General features: G+C 34.3%; 1 protein-coding gene across 3 annotated transcripts in view; it reads left to right on the top strand.

Annotated features, from left to right (window-relative positions):
• CEP290 (centrosomal protein 290) overlaps positions 1-17365 on the top strand; it is a 55178-nt gene that overhangs the window by 33500 nt on the left and 4313 nt on the right. For 2 of the 3 annotated variants that reach the window (XM_064509912.1, XM_064509908.1), the window contains exons 35-51: positions 70-336; positions 1342-1449; positions 2011-2210; positions 2844-3057; positions 3257-3394; positions 3465-3686; positions 4307-4423; positions 5888-6033; positions 6962-7117; positions 7714-7837; positions 8383-8931; positions 10140-10271; positions 10516-10602; positions 12515-12679; positions 13169-13291; positions 13611-13783; positions 16762-16903. In XM_064509912.1, coding sequence (XP_064365982.1) covers positions 70-336; positions 1342-1449; positions 2011-2210; positions 2844-3057; positions 3257-3394; positions 3465-3686; positions 4307-4423; positions 5888-6033; positions 6962-7117; positions 7714-7837; positions 8383-8931; positions 10140-10271; positions 10516-10602; positions 12515-12679; positions 13169-13291; positions 13611-13783; positions 16762-16903 — 3063 coding nt within the window. The remainder of the gene's footprint in view (positions 1-69; positions 337-1341; positions 1450-2010; positions 2211-2843; positions 3058-3256; positions 3395-3464; positions 3687-4306; positions 4424-5887; positions 6034-6961; positions 7118-7713; positions 7838-8382; positions 8932-10139; positions 10272-10515; positions 10603-12514; positions 12680-13168; positions 13292-13610; positions 13784-16761; positions 16904-17365) is intronic. The other variant, XM_064509917.1, reaches the window with a different exon arrangement.

Raw genomic sequence — 17365 nt, 5'->3', positions numbered from 1 at the left:
AGCTGGGCACAAAAAGTTTTGTGACTATAAGTCCATTCAGACAAATCTTTCTGATACCTTTTGTTGTAGAAATTAAAAGAAAAAGAAACTGCTCTGTGGAAAGCTGAACAAAATGTTCTATCAAGAGACAAGGTTATAAATGAACTAAGACTTCAATTACCTGCAACATCAGAGAGAGAGAAAATAATAGCTGAATTAGGCAGAAAAGAAGATGATCCAGAGTACCATCATGCCATAAAAATTGCTCATCAAACCATTGCAAATATGCAAGCAAGATTAAATCAGAAGGAGGAAGTGTTAAAGAAATATCAACATTTGCTTGCTAAAGCAAGAGAGGTAGCTAAACTTTTTGCATGCGTTTTCTTCTGTTTTTAAGTTGTTTTAGTTGATTCTTTGTTCATCTCATTGTTAGTGAAATTTTAACAGTTTTCTGACTCCAGAGAAAACAGAGCAGACACGATTATTCATTTTTCATGTAGGAAGTTCATGAAGAGTTTTTGTAACTTCTTACGGTGGGAGACTTGCTCAGTCAAGAGGTTTATGTATCTGATGTCTTTCTAGGAATTAAATTAGTATGACAGGAAGAAAAAGAGAAGTGGGCTCGTATATTTATATGGGGTTGAGCTGTGGACTGCATCTTGCAGTATATTTGGGAGGTATAAGAATGACATGCATTTACGGAAAATGTTCTTAAAAGCAGACCTTGTGTTTCAGAGGTACTTCAAGACTGAGTATGTCTCTGTATTAGTGTGTTTGTATGAGGAGTGCATTTCTGAAGCAGATTTCCTATCATCTTCACTTACTGTGCTTTTCTTTTAACATGTACAGCTATTTCATCTGAGAGAAATCAGATTTTATTGCTTTGAAACTAAACCAGAAAATGCAGTCTAAGAATGAACTTACTATGCTCCATGTTCTAGCAGACATTCAATTTATGGGACCAGACTAAAGCTAGTCCAAAGTAAATGGTCCTGAAAAGTGCATGGTACGGATATCGATCTTCAGCACCATCTGTTTTGGTTTACAGCTCCTGTTGTGTTGCACCATACTACTTGCTAATGCAAACATAGCCTAAAACCGTAACAGTGGATTTTTATTTTCCCAATAGGTGTTAAAGAGAGAAAAAAGTATAATCAGTGAGTATAGCAAAAACAAGAAAGAATTTTTTAAAATGGCAGAATTAGAGGAAAATTTAGGAGACAATAGAAGAATCGGAAAAAGATGAAAATGTCATTCCAGTGAGTGAGGAATCAGTGTACAGGATGCTGCAATTTCATTAATTTCTAGAATTATGTGCCAGTCTAAGTACAGTAGGGTTACATCTTTTCTTCGAACTTACAGGAACAAGAGGAAGTAGCCAAGAAGCACGAAGAAGACCTGAGAGTTCTACACCAGAAGTTAGATTTGCATACTGACAATTCCCTTAATAAATTCAAACAAACAGCTTTGGTGAGTTTTATGTATTTGTGGGATGAGTGAGGTTGTTCCAAAATTTTGAAAGTTGTTGCTCAGAAGAAAAATTTTGCAGTCAAAAGTAAGTAATAAATGATGACAAGAAAAGTAAATTGATAGTCAATGCAGAATCACTGTATTCTTGAATTGAAAGAATTTGAGAGAGATGGGTTTGAGAACAAATGTAGATAAGAAAGTTACTACTACAGTATATAAGACCTTTTTTCATATCATCCTAATTTATGGAGAATTCCAGAAGAGAGGTGGGCGTCTTTTATGTTTTCTGTTCTTTTCATTCAAAGTTTATGGCTAAAGGAAAGAACCCAACCTAATTCAATTTATCTCTTGACACTTTATGATAAGTTGACATCTGTAAAGAGCTCTTTTGAAAGCAACGTGATTGATGTTTCTGCATAGACTGTGACTCGTGTCACAATAGATAAGAATGATAAATATTAATGTTTGGTTATGCTCAAGATTGAGTTTAAAATGCATGACTAATTTCCATTTGATTTAAACCTTAAAATATTTGTCACATGTATTTGTTCTGTTTTACAGGAGTTAATGAAAAAGTCTTCTTTATCACTTCCTAGTGACAAACATTTCCTCCGTTTGGCTGAAATGGAGCAAACTGTAGCAGAACAGGACAATTCTCTTGCTTCACTTGTTAGCAAATTAAAGAAAACATCATCTGACTTGGAGAAACAGAAACAAATTACTTCAATGAAAATCAAAGAGTTTGAGAGTATCAGGGCCCAGTAAGTTTTTAGACTGTTAGTATAATCAAATCACAAATGGATTGGATCAAATCAGCTACATATTGCCCTTCCTGAAGGGGTCTATTGAACTGAGCATGTTTTTGCTGAACTTAAGGCTTGGCTGAAAAAACTAACTCAAAAGAGTTACCATGGTTGGTAATTGTAAACTGTTTTACTTTCAAATCCTTCATCAAGGCTAATATTGAAAAACTGTGGCTTGTAAGTGCCTTTCAGTTGTTAACTTTGTGCCCTTCAGTGAAAGAGAAAGTATTCCATGAGTCTTGGTATGACAAATGTCTTTAAGCTAACACTTTAAATTCATGAGAATTTATCCCTTGTTTAAAAGGAGGAAAGTACAATGCTGCTTTAGCTGCTATCTCCAAGAATTTGAATAATTTTATTATTAATTCAAAAAGAGGAATATGAACAATATTCTAATCTCATTTGTTGATCTTGAATAACTTTCTTATTAAATGGAAGTATTCTTGATAGAGGGAGTCTTTGCTGTGTCCAAGTCTGTATGTCATTCGCGTTAACCATAACAAAAATGTAAGATTGTATCTTTGGTTATTTATTTCAAGTTTTCTATCTTAATTATTGCAACGCATCCTATTTATGCTTATTTTGTATTAGACTTCAGGAAAAGCATGCAGTTGATGTGGAGCACCTGAAGGATGAAGCAAATGAATTGAGGAACATGTTGTCTCAGATGGAGAAGGAATTAGTGAACGTAAAAGCTGAATTAGAGGCCCAAAAAGAAGCAAATAATAGAGCACCCACGGCAACACTGAAAAACCTGGTGGAACGCCTGAAAAGCCAGTTAGCCTTAAAAGAGAAGCAGCAAAAAGTTAGTCAACAAAAATTATATACCTATGTCACAAATTAAAATAAGTGTTTAATATGGCTCAATGCTTAAGATTTCTATGTATAGCACAGCAGTAGGTGGAATATAGTTGAATAATTTAACATACCAAAATTGAATTGCTTTCTTCTATTTTGTAGTGTTCATAGAAACTTATAAAATTTGAATTTGCTGTTTTTTTTAGGCTTTGAGTAAAGCACTTCTGGAACTCCGAGCAGAAATGACAGCTAATGCTGAGCAGCAGATTATTTCTGCAGCATCACAAAAAGAGGCATTCTTGAATGTCCAGGAGATTGTTGATAGACAAACAAAGGGGCTCACAGTGAGTACTAGGTAGTATCTTTGTATTGTGTTTTTGTGTGGCTGATATCCTGATTTTTTTTTCCTTCTAGACACAGATAGAGGAATTAAATAATCAGATTACAAAATTTAAAGATAACCTTAAAATAAGTAAAAGCAGAGAGAGCTCTTTGTTAAATGAAATGGATGAGTTGAACCAAGAACTTCAGAGGAAACAAAAGGCATTTACTAAAGTGCTAAGGGAAAAAAATGAAATGGAAAAAGAAAATGAAGAACTGAAAAAAAGGATTAGGAGGCTGACCAGCAGTATTCAGGTAGATGTGTTGTGTTGTCTTTTTTTTTTTTTTTTTTTTTTTTTTAACAATGTATTCAATCTTGGTCAACTTTCTGCATACATGTGCTGTTTTGGGGGAGATAGCTTAAGTACTTTCAGCAGGCATAGAGACTGATACTTCATTTGAAAACTTACATTGCTCATCAACCTGATTTCTGCAGGGTTATATATGAGCTATTAGCTTTTGCTGTTAGAAGCACATCTCAAATATAAAGAAGAAGCTGAAAAACACAGGCACCTTGAAATTGGTATGAAAGAGTCTGAGGGGCTGAATTACCACTTTTAAAGCTGCTTTGAAAAATGGCTAGCTTAAATTTTGTGGTCTTCCTGGATGTCCTTATTTCCCCTTTCAGAAGAAAAGTAAAGGATTTACAATAGAATTATCTAAACTTTCTTTTTGAATTCAGCTACTTGCTGATTATTATTTACTTTAGAATGTAAAGTTACATTTCAGTACTTTAATTGGTAGAATTCATTTTTAAAAGGCTATTTATAGGCTATCTTTAAATTACTGAAGTCTTTATTTTTTTGAGGAGAGAAAATACTTAAGTAGTGGTCATTAAACTTTTAAGATTGTGAAAGTTAATTGTATTTTTTCAGAACAAAACTGATGAGCAAAATCTGATAGATGAACTTCAGAAAAAAGTTAAAAAGTTGGAAAATGAACTTGAGAAGAAGTGTGAAGAAACAGAAAAAAAAAGTGTAAGAGAAGACAAGGTATGTGATAAGTCTTTAAAGACATTAGCCTGAGTCTAGTTAGATCAACTTTCCCTGCTTCAAAAACAAAAACAAAAAACACCTCCAAAAACCCCCTCCACAAAACCTCCACCTTACTCAAAGCAATGTCATGATTGTCACTTGTTCATGTATCCTGTACTCTGTTACCCCTGCTTATGGGTATATTCATGTTTTACTTCCCTTTTTGATCTAATGTAGGATCCAATAGAAATTTAGAGGAAATTCATTAGAAATTTTAAGAAAATTTTAAAGATCCTTTAGAATTTTGGGAAACTGATAAAATTTTAGAGGTAGCAGTGAAAATTATTACGTAAGTGCTGTCAAATGTGCATCTGAGAAATAAATGCGATGATAAAAATGAAGTACTTTGCAGTATAAGTGTGAATCCTAAAAAGGATGTTGTCAATATAAGTAATTATTCTTCACAGTAGTGATCTGCACTTACAAGAGGTTCAGAGTGATCAGAGATTTGTTTGTTTTACGTGGTTTTTTTTTGTTGTTATTTTGCTATTTCAGTAACCAGTTTAGTGGCTTGTCGTGGTAACCATAAAGTATACTGGAACTTTATAGTGTGTTCGTATAATTACATTCAGCACTATTTAGGATATTTAATATAACTTTAAGAGTAAATTTATACTTCCTCTTAGTTTGATACTTTTTATATACCTATTGCTCTGTCTTAAGATACCTTTTTTCAAACTTGGGATGCTTTTCCTTTTTTCCAAGAACTTGTTTTCTGTCTGTTCCTTATTAGCAGTAACTACAGCGGACACAGAAAGGAAAGCACAGGGACTTACTGAGGGAAGGGAAAAGTCCAATTAGAAAAAAGATATATAGATAGATAGATTGCTCGCAGGAACATTGGTTGTGATATTTCAGTAGCTGTTTATGATTATACAGGTACAGTTTTTAATTGGATAATGTATTTTATAATTACTGAACTGTAAGTAGAGTTTCCATTTCGTACAGAAAAAAATCACTAGAATTACCAATTGTACAACTGTACAGCAGGGGCATATAATCTCCTGGTAAGCTACAGGAGAAAGGACAGATCTGCTATAAATTGGTATAGAAATCACTTCTTCTTTGTTTAATCTGTCTTCTTTACCCACCTGTAATTCAAAGTAAAAAGTTATACTGAATGAGTATCTCTGATTTCATAAAGTGTGTAATTCCTTTTTTGTAAAATGAATATTAAAAGCTAATGAATAATTTCCTGCTAGCATTAAGCTATGTCAGCTTTATACACCAATTACTACAGCATGTTTAGGGTGTCGAGCTGGGCCAGCTGGATAATTTATTGGCCTACTTACCTTACCTAGTTATGGCTTAATGTTTCAAATTTAGAAATGAGGAGTTATCATTCATGGTTTTCTAATGTGTTTATTACTTTTGCTCTATGAAAATAAATAAAAAAACTTATTTTGTTGATATGCTTCACAGACCTCCAAGGAAGAAATAATTAGATGGGAAGAAGGTAAAAAATGGCAAATCAGAATGGAAGTGATGAGGAACAAACTAAAAGAAAAGGAAAAAGAAACAGATGCTCTAACCAAACAGTTCAATACACTGAAGGAACTTTATACCAAGTGAGTTGATTTTAATAGTTCTTGCTACAAAGTGATGGCATAAAGGAAATCCAAATAAGATGGCCATGTTATAATTATAAGTGTATTACATTTATAAAATTGATGCCTAGAATTTGACTTTCCTATTAAAGCTCAAAGGGTGAGTTTATTTTTAAGGAGCTGGCTGCTCCGCTAGTATCCTGTCACTTGCAGAAGCTGACAGCCTTACATAGAAGAAATTGGTTTTGAATAAAACTAATTTCAGGTCTTTATTATGTTTAACATAGATAGCATTCTGTTATTCCCGTTCCAGGAGTAATAGCTTGATGAAGACAGGCTTTTTTCTCACCATTGTGAGATTCCATGTTAGTTGATCAGATTACTAGGACTGGATGCTGCACTACTCTTAGTTGTTGTGCTACTGCAGTACTGATACTTACAGCTTTCTGAGATAGAAACCTTTGATTAAAAAAAAAAACAAAACACACATGCGTATGCAAACCCTCCAGGGTTAAGTTAAGTTTATTTCAATACAGTAATGGCAGGTTTTCACTGATGCAAAATCCAAAAATGGTGGTAGTGGTGGTTGTTGATGTTGTTGGATTGCAGTTTAAAACTGTTTCAAATGGACTTTTTATTATTAGCAAACCTCTCATGAATTTCACATAAACCATAAGCAAAACTAACAAGTGATTTATGACATGCATGATATTGGCTTGATGTTCATTGTTTGTTTGTTTTTTATTTCCAGTGTGTGATGGGTTTTTTTGTTTTGTTTGTTTTTTTAGGTGTGGCTGTCAGGCAACCTTAATTCAGGAAAAAGGGGCGGGGGGGGGAGAGTTTAGTGAGCAAATAACTTGCAAGCATGGATTCTTTAAGATAGAAAAACCTTTTCTTTTAAAGAAAGCAAATTAGTAAGTTTTAATTGTAAATTTACTGGCTGTTGCAGAGCTGAAAAAGAGAAAATTACTCTACAGAAGAAACTGAAAACCACCGGTGTTACTGTTGACCGTGTTGTTGGAGTCAGAGCCTCAGAGACTGAAAAAGAACTGGAAGAACTAAGAAAACAGAATCTAGATTTAGAAAATGAAATTGCTCATATGAGGTGAGAGGTGTTTCAAGAGAATCTATAAAAACTGAAAAACCTAGATGAGACAGTCTGATCTCCTTCTAGTCCTAGAAGGAGATAGTATCTATTAGATCAACTGATAGAGAAAACAGACAAAGTTTCAAATGCCTGAGTCTGTAAGCAGCAAGCTTCAAGCTGTTTGGGAGCAGCTGTGTATTTAGAGAGTATGCAATGTTGGTTTATTATTTGAAAGGCTAAATAATCTGAAAAATATCTGGTGCTCCTTTTGTGTAAAATTATACATAAGATTTTGAGTTAGTGAAAGTTACTGGAATTCAGAAGTTGCAGTTAGTGAGTGTATTCTTAATCAGTGGGAGTCGATTGTGTACCTCAGTAACAGAAACTTCACACATCTCAAGACAGCAGATTCCTTTTGCCAAAGTAAATACTCTGGGTTCGTGGGAGTTAGTTGAAGTAGTGTATATGGTAAGATTGATTTAGCATAACTAACCGAGTAATGTTACAATATCCAGTCTAGTAATCCAGAAGTCCATGTTTGTTTTACATTAAGGGGTGCTTCTGTGCATTAACAGCCATTTGTTTGATTTCGCTTGATTCATTTTTGAATTTAGAACACAGCAAGCTATCCCACGAGATTCTGTTGTAGAAGAATTACATTTAAAAAATCAATACCTTCAGGAAAAGCTTCATGCATTGCAGAGACAAAGTTCAAGAGAGACATATTCTAGACCCTCGGTAAGTTAAGAATGTAGCCATATTACCTGATAGAATAATGTCTACTTAACTAAAATATTTATTATGCATTTATTATTCTATCATGTGGTTGACTTTGTTTCCAACAGTAGTAGTCTAGAACAGGATGTGAAATACTTAGATTTTAATGTAAAAAAAAAAAACCTTCCAGTTCCTGTGTTCTACAGGTAAAAGCTGATATACTCAACATCATAAGCCTATTTGGAGAAATAAGGTATATGTATTTTCAGATATGCGAGTCTGCAACCGAGAACTACTTGTATTTTCCATATTGATTGAGAATTTGAAATACATAGAGTTTGGGAAAAATACTGAGCTTGATTTCAGTTGCATTAGGTGGCTTCTTTAATTCTTTTTTGTTTTTTACAAGTTTCATTATATTGACAATACTGAATTATCAGGTTATCTTAAACCTTCAAGAAATAGACTTAACAGTGTGTTCTAGGTTTCTTTTTTTTTCATCTCCTGTTTCGTTTTACTATATTCTACTTTTCTTTCATGTTTGTTCTATCGTCAACTTCAATCAGAGTACAACATGTGACCAAACTGAACTGACTAAGTCTGTTCCTATCAATATCAGTACACGCAAGTATTTGAATTACCTTCAAAAGAAACCTATTTCAAGTAGGGATAAAATCAAACATCAGACTAACCTTAGTATTATTGATGGCAATGAAATAGATGAGGATGCAGACAATCCTAATAAAGGCCATGAGGCTACTGCAGGTGCAAGCGCTGAAGTGTTTCCTGAACAGCAATCTGAAGACAGTGAAAAATGCAAGGACTTAGATATTTCTGGGGAAGGATCAAAAAGCAAAGCTAAAGCTGAAGCTGATGAACAGAATTGCAGTGATAAAGAAGAAAACATAATTCAACCTGGAAAGGGAAAAAATAATGAGGAATGTGAAGGAGAAGAAGGAGGAGGAGAAGACGGAAAGCAAAAAATATGCAAGCAATCGAATGTTGATGAAAAGGAAAGTAGAGAAGAGTCTTGTACTGAGAGAATGAGCTGCAATCGGTCTGATTCAGGGGAATCTTCTAATGAAGTTAATGACTATGAGAGAGAAAATACGAAGGTGAATAATGAAATGCATAAACACACTGCTGAGTATAAACATGAAACTTAACCAACTGGTACAGAGGGAGTTGAACCAACCCCAGAACTTTGTGAAATGCTCCAGGTTTGATACTGTAGCAGTCCTCTAGCATTTCATTATAAATTATGTAGACTTAGAATAGTTTGATATTAATAATGTGGTTGCTTCCCAAAATGTGGTCTGCAGGGATATCAAACTAGTCACTAAGTGGTCCACAAAACAAATCATATAGTTTCATGATATACATGCATGTCAGCTCACAAGTAAGCTATTGTGAATTCTCAAGTTTTGCTCCAGAAAGTTTTAAAAATAATCACAGTGATACACGCTGCTAACTGATGATCTTTGCTCTTTAAGGTCTTGTGATGTGGTATTATTTACACTTACTAGATAAAATATGCTTTACTGAAGCACATACTTTATTCCTATGATTATTAGTTGTGAATTATATGGTTAATTACATAAATGAAAACTGCTGATTATTATCTTTGAAAGGGTCTGCCCTTTACTGGTAAGGGGTAACAACTGAACTTATTACTGGAATTGGCAATATGAGGCGTGCAGAGCACTCTTTATGTAATAGAAATGACGTTTTTAAGTTTTTACCCAAGGAGGCTAGTAAGAACTAACTCTGCCTAAGAACTGGATTTATACACTGCTTTTCACTTGCTCTGTGATTAATCTCTGAATTTGAGAATTTTTTTATGCCATATGTACTATTTAATAAACATATCAGAATGTGTACTTAAAATTAGATGCTGTTCCCAGGTTCAGTGTCACAGCTAACTACACTCTGTAGCTTTTTTTGTCTTTTAGACTTCAAGATTTATTTCTAGCTAATTTGAGTTAGCTTGAGAGTTAATTCTGGTTTAACAAAAATTTTTGCTAGATTTTAAATTTACTTTAAAGATTAAGCAAGTTTAGAAAATTTAAGAAAAGGAGTGAAAGAGCAGGTTAGATCAAAACTAGTGATACAACTTATGCCTTTGATCAGTTTTATTTCACACAATTTAAGTGATGAAGAATTCCCAAAAAGATAGTATCCTGTCCTGTGAATGTTTTGACTTTTTTTCTGTGTAAAATGGAAAAATACTAATTCTATGTTGCTCTTTATCCGCTACAGCTGGTAAAATGAATAATACCTTACATTAAATAACAATTTACTTTTTTTCCTTTCTCTTCTCAAGACATCAGGAATAGGATCAGATCAATATCGAAGAGAACAAGAGGTTATGAAGGAAAATTTGAGACTATCTTCTGAAAATGTTGAGCTAAGATTCCAGCTAGAGCAGGCCAGTAAAGATTTGCCAAGACTAAAGGTAACATCTCTGTAGTGAAAAAATCTAGGGGGTTGCTTAAAAAGAAATGTATGCCTTTTCTGTATGTACTGTAAGCTTTTCATGATTTACATAGGATGTGAAAGTTGAATCCTTGGTAGAAATGATGAAAAATGTCATTGCAATTGGAAATTGCTTTCTGTTTTTCAAGATAAACTTGTGATTTTATAACTCTTTACTTCAATTTAAAATCTAAATATGTTGCTTATTACTTTAATCTTTTTAGGACCAAGTGGGTGACTTAAAAGAAATGTGTGAGCTTCTCAAGAAAGAGAAGGCAGAAGTTGAGCGTAAGCTGGGCAATGTTAGAGGGGTGAGTATTTTAACTGTATTTTTCATCACAACTATATGAAACTGAAATATGATAAATAACTATATTTAAGCTGTTTGGAATCAACCAAAAGAAATCAGGAATTGTTCTTACTTGTCTATTTATTGCATAGTGCTGTAATAACTTAATGCAAACTTCAGCTAATAGGACCATTCAAAGGAATAAAGCTGCACTATTAAATATTTGCAGGCTCATGGCCTTATTTTGTCATATAGATTAAAAGTTATCTCTAGAAACATATTTGTACCAAAAACAGGAGTTACAGCCCTACAGTACTGAAAATTATATTCATGTATTTATGTTAATGCATATTAATGTAGTCACAGTTTTATGATTTAAAAGGTAGAATTTTGATTTGATGCAGATGTTACAAAGTGCAACTTCCTGATACTAAAGCTTTTTGTTTGTTTTTCTGTGCAAGATGACAGTTAAATTTTACTTCAGTTACTCTCAGCCACCTTAGTAGAGTGGTTGGTATTTCAAAAGTTACAGGAAAAAAATGTTTCAGCAGTGCTATCTCTCTTGTTACTGACTTGTCAGACTATTTGCGTAACATTTAAAGGAAGCAGACGTAAAAGCTCTTCTTAAGAGCTTTAGTGGCTCTTTCACTATAGAAGGAAAATGAGTTCTGCTTCCTGGGAAAATTTGTTTGATTGAGACTACGTCCAAGATTCTACTGAAGTATATTTAACATTCTTTTTCTAGGACCCTGCACAGACGGCTTGTGTATCTGTATTGCGCAGGGGTAGTTTTTAGATAAGGCAATTCAGCTTATAAAACTGCTTCCTTCAAAGGTTCTGAGGAGGCAGTGAATTCTGAATCTTCCACCCTTTTCAGCTAGAAGGTCTGATCACCAAGATCTGATAAAGGCTTTTCTTTAACTCTGTTATGTACCATCACAAACCTCCTAAGCCCTCCAGTGCTTTTAGAAAATGAAGATTTTTGGATTTTGAATGAAGAATTTTAAGGTGAAAATGAAGTCATTTTCACTTCCAAAACCTGATCACTATCTAGGTTTTCGTAGAGCTCCAATGAGTAAAAGGTTCCATACTGTGGCTCCTATCTCTGTAGAAGGAAAAGAAGATACTTTCAAGGTCCCAGAATGGAAAACAGCAGCATCTTTAAATCATAATTACTGAGGAAAATAATCTCCACAAAGAAGATGAGGAAAATAAATGCATTAGAAAAGCTGTTAGAGGAAGCTCAATCTCATAAACGAACACAATGGAAGAAAAAAAGCAGGGAGAGAAAATACAAGCTTTTTTTCATCTTTACATTTCATGTAACAATAATGGATCAACTATTTTTCAGTCAGAACTGGGTCATTTTGGAATCCCTCTGCATGGGGAATATATGCCTTAGGGGAGAGAGAAGATAATTAACTCATGCTTTAACCTGTAGTTCTACTTAAATCCAGTAGAAGTGTGGCTGCTAAAAAGAGAAAGTCCTCTTTCTCCTTCAAACTCCCAGCCATTCATTACTTTCCTTTCCCTCAGCTAACATTAGCATTCAAGCAGCTGCATGGTCAGCTGGATCAGGGAATTGCTCTACAAGAAAACCAAACTAAAAAAATTAGTAATTTACTTTCTTAATGTTTCATTTTAGTTCAAAACATACAGCAAATTTTGAGACTTAACTGCAGCTTGCTTAAGTAACACAAGAAAATGAAGGAGCTGATATGATGACTTTGGGGGTGAATATGCATCTAGACATTTTGGGGAGCTAAGTAGGCAAGAAATTTCAGGATTCAAGTCACAACACCAAAATTTAACAACTTTATTACAAATATAAAGCAATGAAAAACAAGTCATAAGATTTGGAGTATCTCAAAATGTTAACTTAGCATTTACTTCATTGTACTTTTTTTGTTCTTCCCTTTTTTCCCTCTGTATAGTCTGGTAGAAGTGGAAAGACAGTCCCTGAACTGGAAAAAACAATTGGTTTGATGAAAAAGGTTGTAGAGAGAGTCCAAAGAGAAAATGAAGATCTGAAAAAAGCTCCAGGTGTGGTTTCTAATGAGAAGTTACTCAGTCTTGAACAGGAAAATGAGAGGCTAAAGGTACTCATTTATCTTCAGTAACTATATTTAGATAGCAGTTTATACGCAAGTTAGTAGGAAAACTGAACAGCAAGCCTGTTGTTAACATTGACTGGCACAAAAGTGTTTTTAAAGTATCAAGTATGAAGCTTGTAGAACACAAAAGCAAAGCTTCATTTTGGCATAACATACTGCATAATTTATATAATGTTACTCTGAAATACTACACCTCCTACAAAACTTTTTTTAAAAAAATTGTATTTTAGTATGAGGACCATAATTTTATAAATAACTTTTACAGGAGAACATTCAAACTGTATGATGGAAATAAAGTGAACAATTTTTTAGAAGAAAACACTGATAGCATAAAATATCTTTGAACACCTGCAGGATACATTTAAATATGTGATGTTGCGTTAAATGTGCAAGGTAACTGTGCTGTGCTTTAAAAATGCAAACATGATACTTTCTACTAAGCAATGAACTGTTTTAACACACTTTGATATTTAGTCTGAAGTGGAAAAAATGAAACTTCATCTGGGAGGCCACCTGAGTATGCGTTATGAATCTAATACCAAAGGCATGGAAAAAGCCATTACTGAAAATGAGAGGCTACGTAAAGAGCTGAAAAAGGTATGATCGTTGTAATGCAACCATCTATTTGAATTCATTACTGGTTATGGTAAGAATCTTATTTTTTCCAAATGGTTGATATGGAATTGGCACGTTTTTAAACTATTGATATTGACATGACAGAATGTCTAATTATATGTGGAGAGGAGTCCTCCAAGGAATAGCCCAAGACAGAACTTCGAAGATATAGTGGTATTGATCTGGGATATGCTCTTTGTCCTCCAAATTAGTACTGACCCCATCTCACTATCATTTTAGATAATCCAGTGCTACGTATGAAGTTCTGTATTTCATTTAACTTTCTATTTTTATTGAATAGGAAGTTGACGCTGGAGAAAAGCTACGAATAGCAAAGCATAACTTGGAGGTATTAAATGAGAAGTTAACTATGCAGCTGGAGGAAACCATTAAGAGGCTAAATTTGGCTGAGAGCAGAGACCCTCAGCTTGATGGAGCTGATAGCAAAAGCTGGAAATCAGCTGTTGTAACAAGGTAGGAATTAAGAATGAAGTAAGGAAGATAAATGCAAAATTTCATTCATCTTTAAATATTAGCAAACAAATTACTCATTTCCATAATTCTTCCCTCCTCTTTTGAAGCTATTTTTATATCACCCTTATTTTAATCTCTGAAGAATATTTTATTATATATAATCAGCATACAGGTATCTGATGCGAATCCAGCAGAGATCTAGCTTCCTTAAGCATTGGCCTTGTTAGCTGGTTCTGTAGTCAAGCCAGTTACTTTTTCTCCCTTCTTCAGATCAGCTGTAGACTTCTGAATAGCTTGTCCCTCGCTGCTTAAATATATTGTAATTCTGCTTTTGGAGTAATGTCAGCATTTTTGTCAAGAATAAAAAGTGAGTATTTCAATACCTTACCACAAAGACGGCAATCTGAAAAAACATTGGATGTCAGCAACCTAGTTCTGGTCTTGCAATGTTTGTACCTACTTACAGCCATGTGAACATGCAGAGTTTGGGTTAGGAAGCGCACTGGGATTTCCATGCTCCCTGGAACAGGCAGATGTAGCGAAAAATCCTTCATATGCTCTCTGGAGACCCTGAAAGTTAACTGCAGTCAGCCAGTTGATTCTGTTATCTGTAGAAGGGAAAAAGGCTCAGAGACTAGCAGTAGTTCATGTTTTCTAATATATAAAAAGTAGTGTAGGAATCACCACTTTCCACTTTCTCATACTTTGAAGTAATCAAACCTCATACTTTGAAATCAGCATCAAAAATCACTTTATTTTGGTAATAATAGTGGACTTTTACCACTCTGCACCAATCGGTTATCTCTTGTTCTCAAATTTTGGTATCATCACTGAGTGTGGAACAAACTGAAGAGAAGAGTTCTGTGGCACCAGTTTCTCCATTGCTGCTTAGGCATGCAATATTGTTTCCTTTGTACTTCTGCAATTAGTTCAAATGTCTTTTCTATGACTGCTTATTTATACGGGCTGGAAATCTTGACTCCAGAGCCCAAACAACTTCAATCACATTCTTTTCTTTACTAGAACGAAGCTGTTTAGTACTGTGTTCTGTGATCTGTTTATAGAAATATGCGGGGGAACAGTCACCCCAAAACCATTGCCAGTCCAAAAAGCATTACTACAACACCTCTTTTCAATAGAGCTACATCTAAATATACTGTATTGGTGCACCAGCATGTTTAATAATGAACAGCTTCATAGAGAATATAAAGTTTGAAATAAGATACATTCATGTGAAACATGCCTGTGGTTCACCAAAGTGAAGGAAGAAGGAAAGTCCCTGTCTTGAGGTAAGTTTTTAACTGGGTATCATCCCTTGTACTGGCTTATCTAACAAAGTGACAAGGAACTGAAAGAATGTTTACGCTGTTAAGTGAAATAATCATCCTGTCTCCTACATAAGACTGGAAGAAGGTAAGTTTTCTTGGGACTGGACTGGCAGATACACTTCTGCCTGGACTCCTGGATGACCTGAAGGGGAAATAAGCTGCAAGAGCTGACATGTTACAAAAGTAGTCTTTAATGGTTGCAAACAAAGTTGGAAGGTATGTGCAAAAATAGAACCTCTCACAGCAACCTTATTATGACAGAAAATCAGAGAAAATCTTTTGTGGAAGTTCTGGTGCTTCTCTGAGATGTTACTGAGCCATTTCACTTCACTGAGCCTTTAGAAAGGCATTCTTTCCCATCATCCCCTCCCCCAACTATTTAGTGAGTTAAAATGTCTTTATGCAAGGTCAGATGACAGCCACAGTCAGTGCAAGGAAGGGAGGTAAGACTGTGCTGCCAGCCACAGGAGGACAGAAACATGCAGGGAATAAAGTAGGTCCTTAGAAGTTTGCACTGCCAGCCACAGGAGGACAGAAACATGCAGGGAATAAAGTAGGTCCTTAGAAGTTTGAATATAGTTTATTTTTCAGTTCTTCACTTCTTTTAAAAACATTTGTATTTAGTTCTACTTGTACTTAGTTGATACATATATGTAGCTGTATATAGTGATTATAGATATATGTACTTAATTGTACTGTTTCAACTACTGTGAGTAAAAACTTTTATTTGCATTTACTTTAAGATGGTTTGAGTTGAATGTGATTTTGAAGTAACTGAATAGCATTAAGACAGTACTAACTTAGGGAAGCTTATTGGGGCACCTTAACACTTACTCCACCTCATCAGCACATCCTCCAAAGTGTTTATGGGGTAACAGCATCCTTGATAGGGCAGACAAGTGTCATCCAAGTGATACTCGGGAAGGTTCTTTTGCAGGTAGGAAGATGTTGGAGAGCATATAACTATCTGAAAACATGCTTCAGATTGGAGATTAGACTAAATAATCTCCAGAGGTGCCTTTCAACTAACATTTCTGTGATTCTACAAAAACCTTTTTTTGTATCCTTGTATGGTTTGAAGCAAAACTGAATCCTTCTCCTCAGGCTGTGGTTACTCTAGGGTAAACATAATTTCTTGTTTCATTTCAAAAAATTTTCATTTTTCCTTTAGAGAGTTTATCATCTTTACTGTATTAAACCTTTTCTTCAAGACATTAATTTATTTTCCATAGATTGTTAAAAGATAAATACTGTCAAAGTATTTTAGACCTGACCAGTGTGTATGCTGCATCATCCAAATGAGTACAGTAAGAGACTTGTGCATGTTTTTAGCAGGAGGTAGTTTGGAGTATATGTGCGATACCATAAAAAGATTCCAGTTCTCCTTTACTAAAGTGTAGACACAAAGTAAGAAAGATCCACAAAGGTACTGCATTTTGAAAAGTCCTTCTCAGAATATAAATAGGTGTTTCTCGTGCTTCATTCAACTTGTTTTATGGACAGGACCAGTGATTATTTCAAGGCCTCTGACTATTGCAAACATTTTATGGTGCATGGCATTTCACCTCCTGAAAATATGTAAGTCTCTGTTTCTGTAAAAGGTTAGCTTTTGCTCTAATTTTTGTGTTTTTTAAAAATTCCTATTATCAGGATGCATGAAACGAAGATGAAGGAACTGGAAACTGATATTGCTAAAAAAGATCAAAGCATTACTAACCTTAAACAGCTGCTTCAAGAGGCAACAGAACGTGAACACAATGCTGATAAAAGCTTACAAGATTTAACAGAACAAGTGAGTAAAACCTAGCCAGAATACTGAGAATAGATTGCTTAGTATTAATTAATTTCTTCTTAATGTCTATATTGGTAGAGTACTTTTTTCCTCTAACGCATATGTTTTTATAGGTTTTTTCATTCTTAGTTGCCATAATTGTATATTTACATATTTTAAACCTCATATTATTCATGAGATTTACTACATATTATACATATATATTCTTGACTTGAGGTCTTAGGGGAAAAATGATATGTTTTCTATATACATATATTTTTTAATTATTGTTTCATTGATTGTATCAAGCTTGTAGGTACAGATGCTTCAATCTGTCTTAAAATCTTCTAGCTCTTTCTTGCATTTCTTTTTGGGGAGATTGACTTAGACATGAAGTTTCACTTTAGGACGGCAATTTCCAGTATGGCATTATGCCATTTTTCATTACTCTATCTATGCAGTCCCTAATAAATCTTGTAACTG

This window comes from Dromaius novaehollandiae, chromosome 1 (genome assembly GCF_036370855.1).
Source record: "Dromaius novaehollandiae isolate bDroNov1 chromosome 1, bDroNov1.hap1, whole genome shotgun sequence".
Lineage (NCBI taxonomy): Eukaryota > Metazoa > Chordata > Aves > Casuariiformes > Dromaiidae > Dromaius > Dromaius novaehollandiae.
Note: the sequence above shows the minus strand (reverse complement) of the source record. Positions and strands in the feature narration are given on the sequence as shown.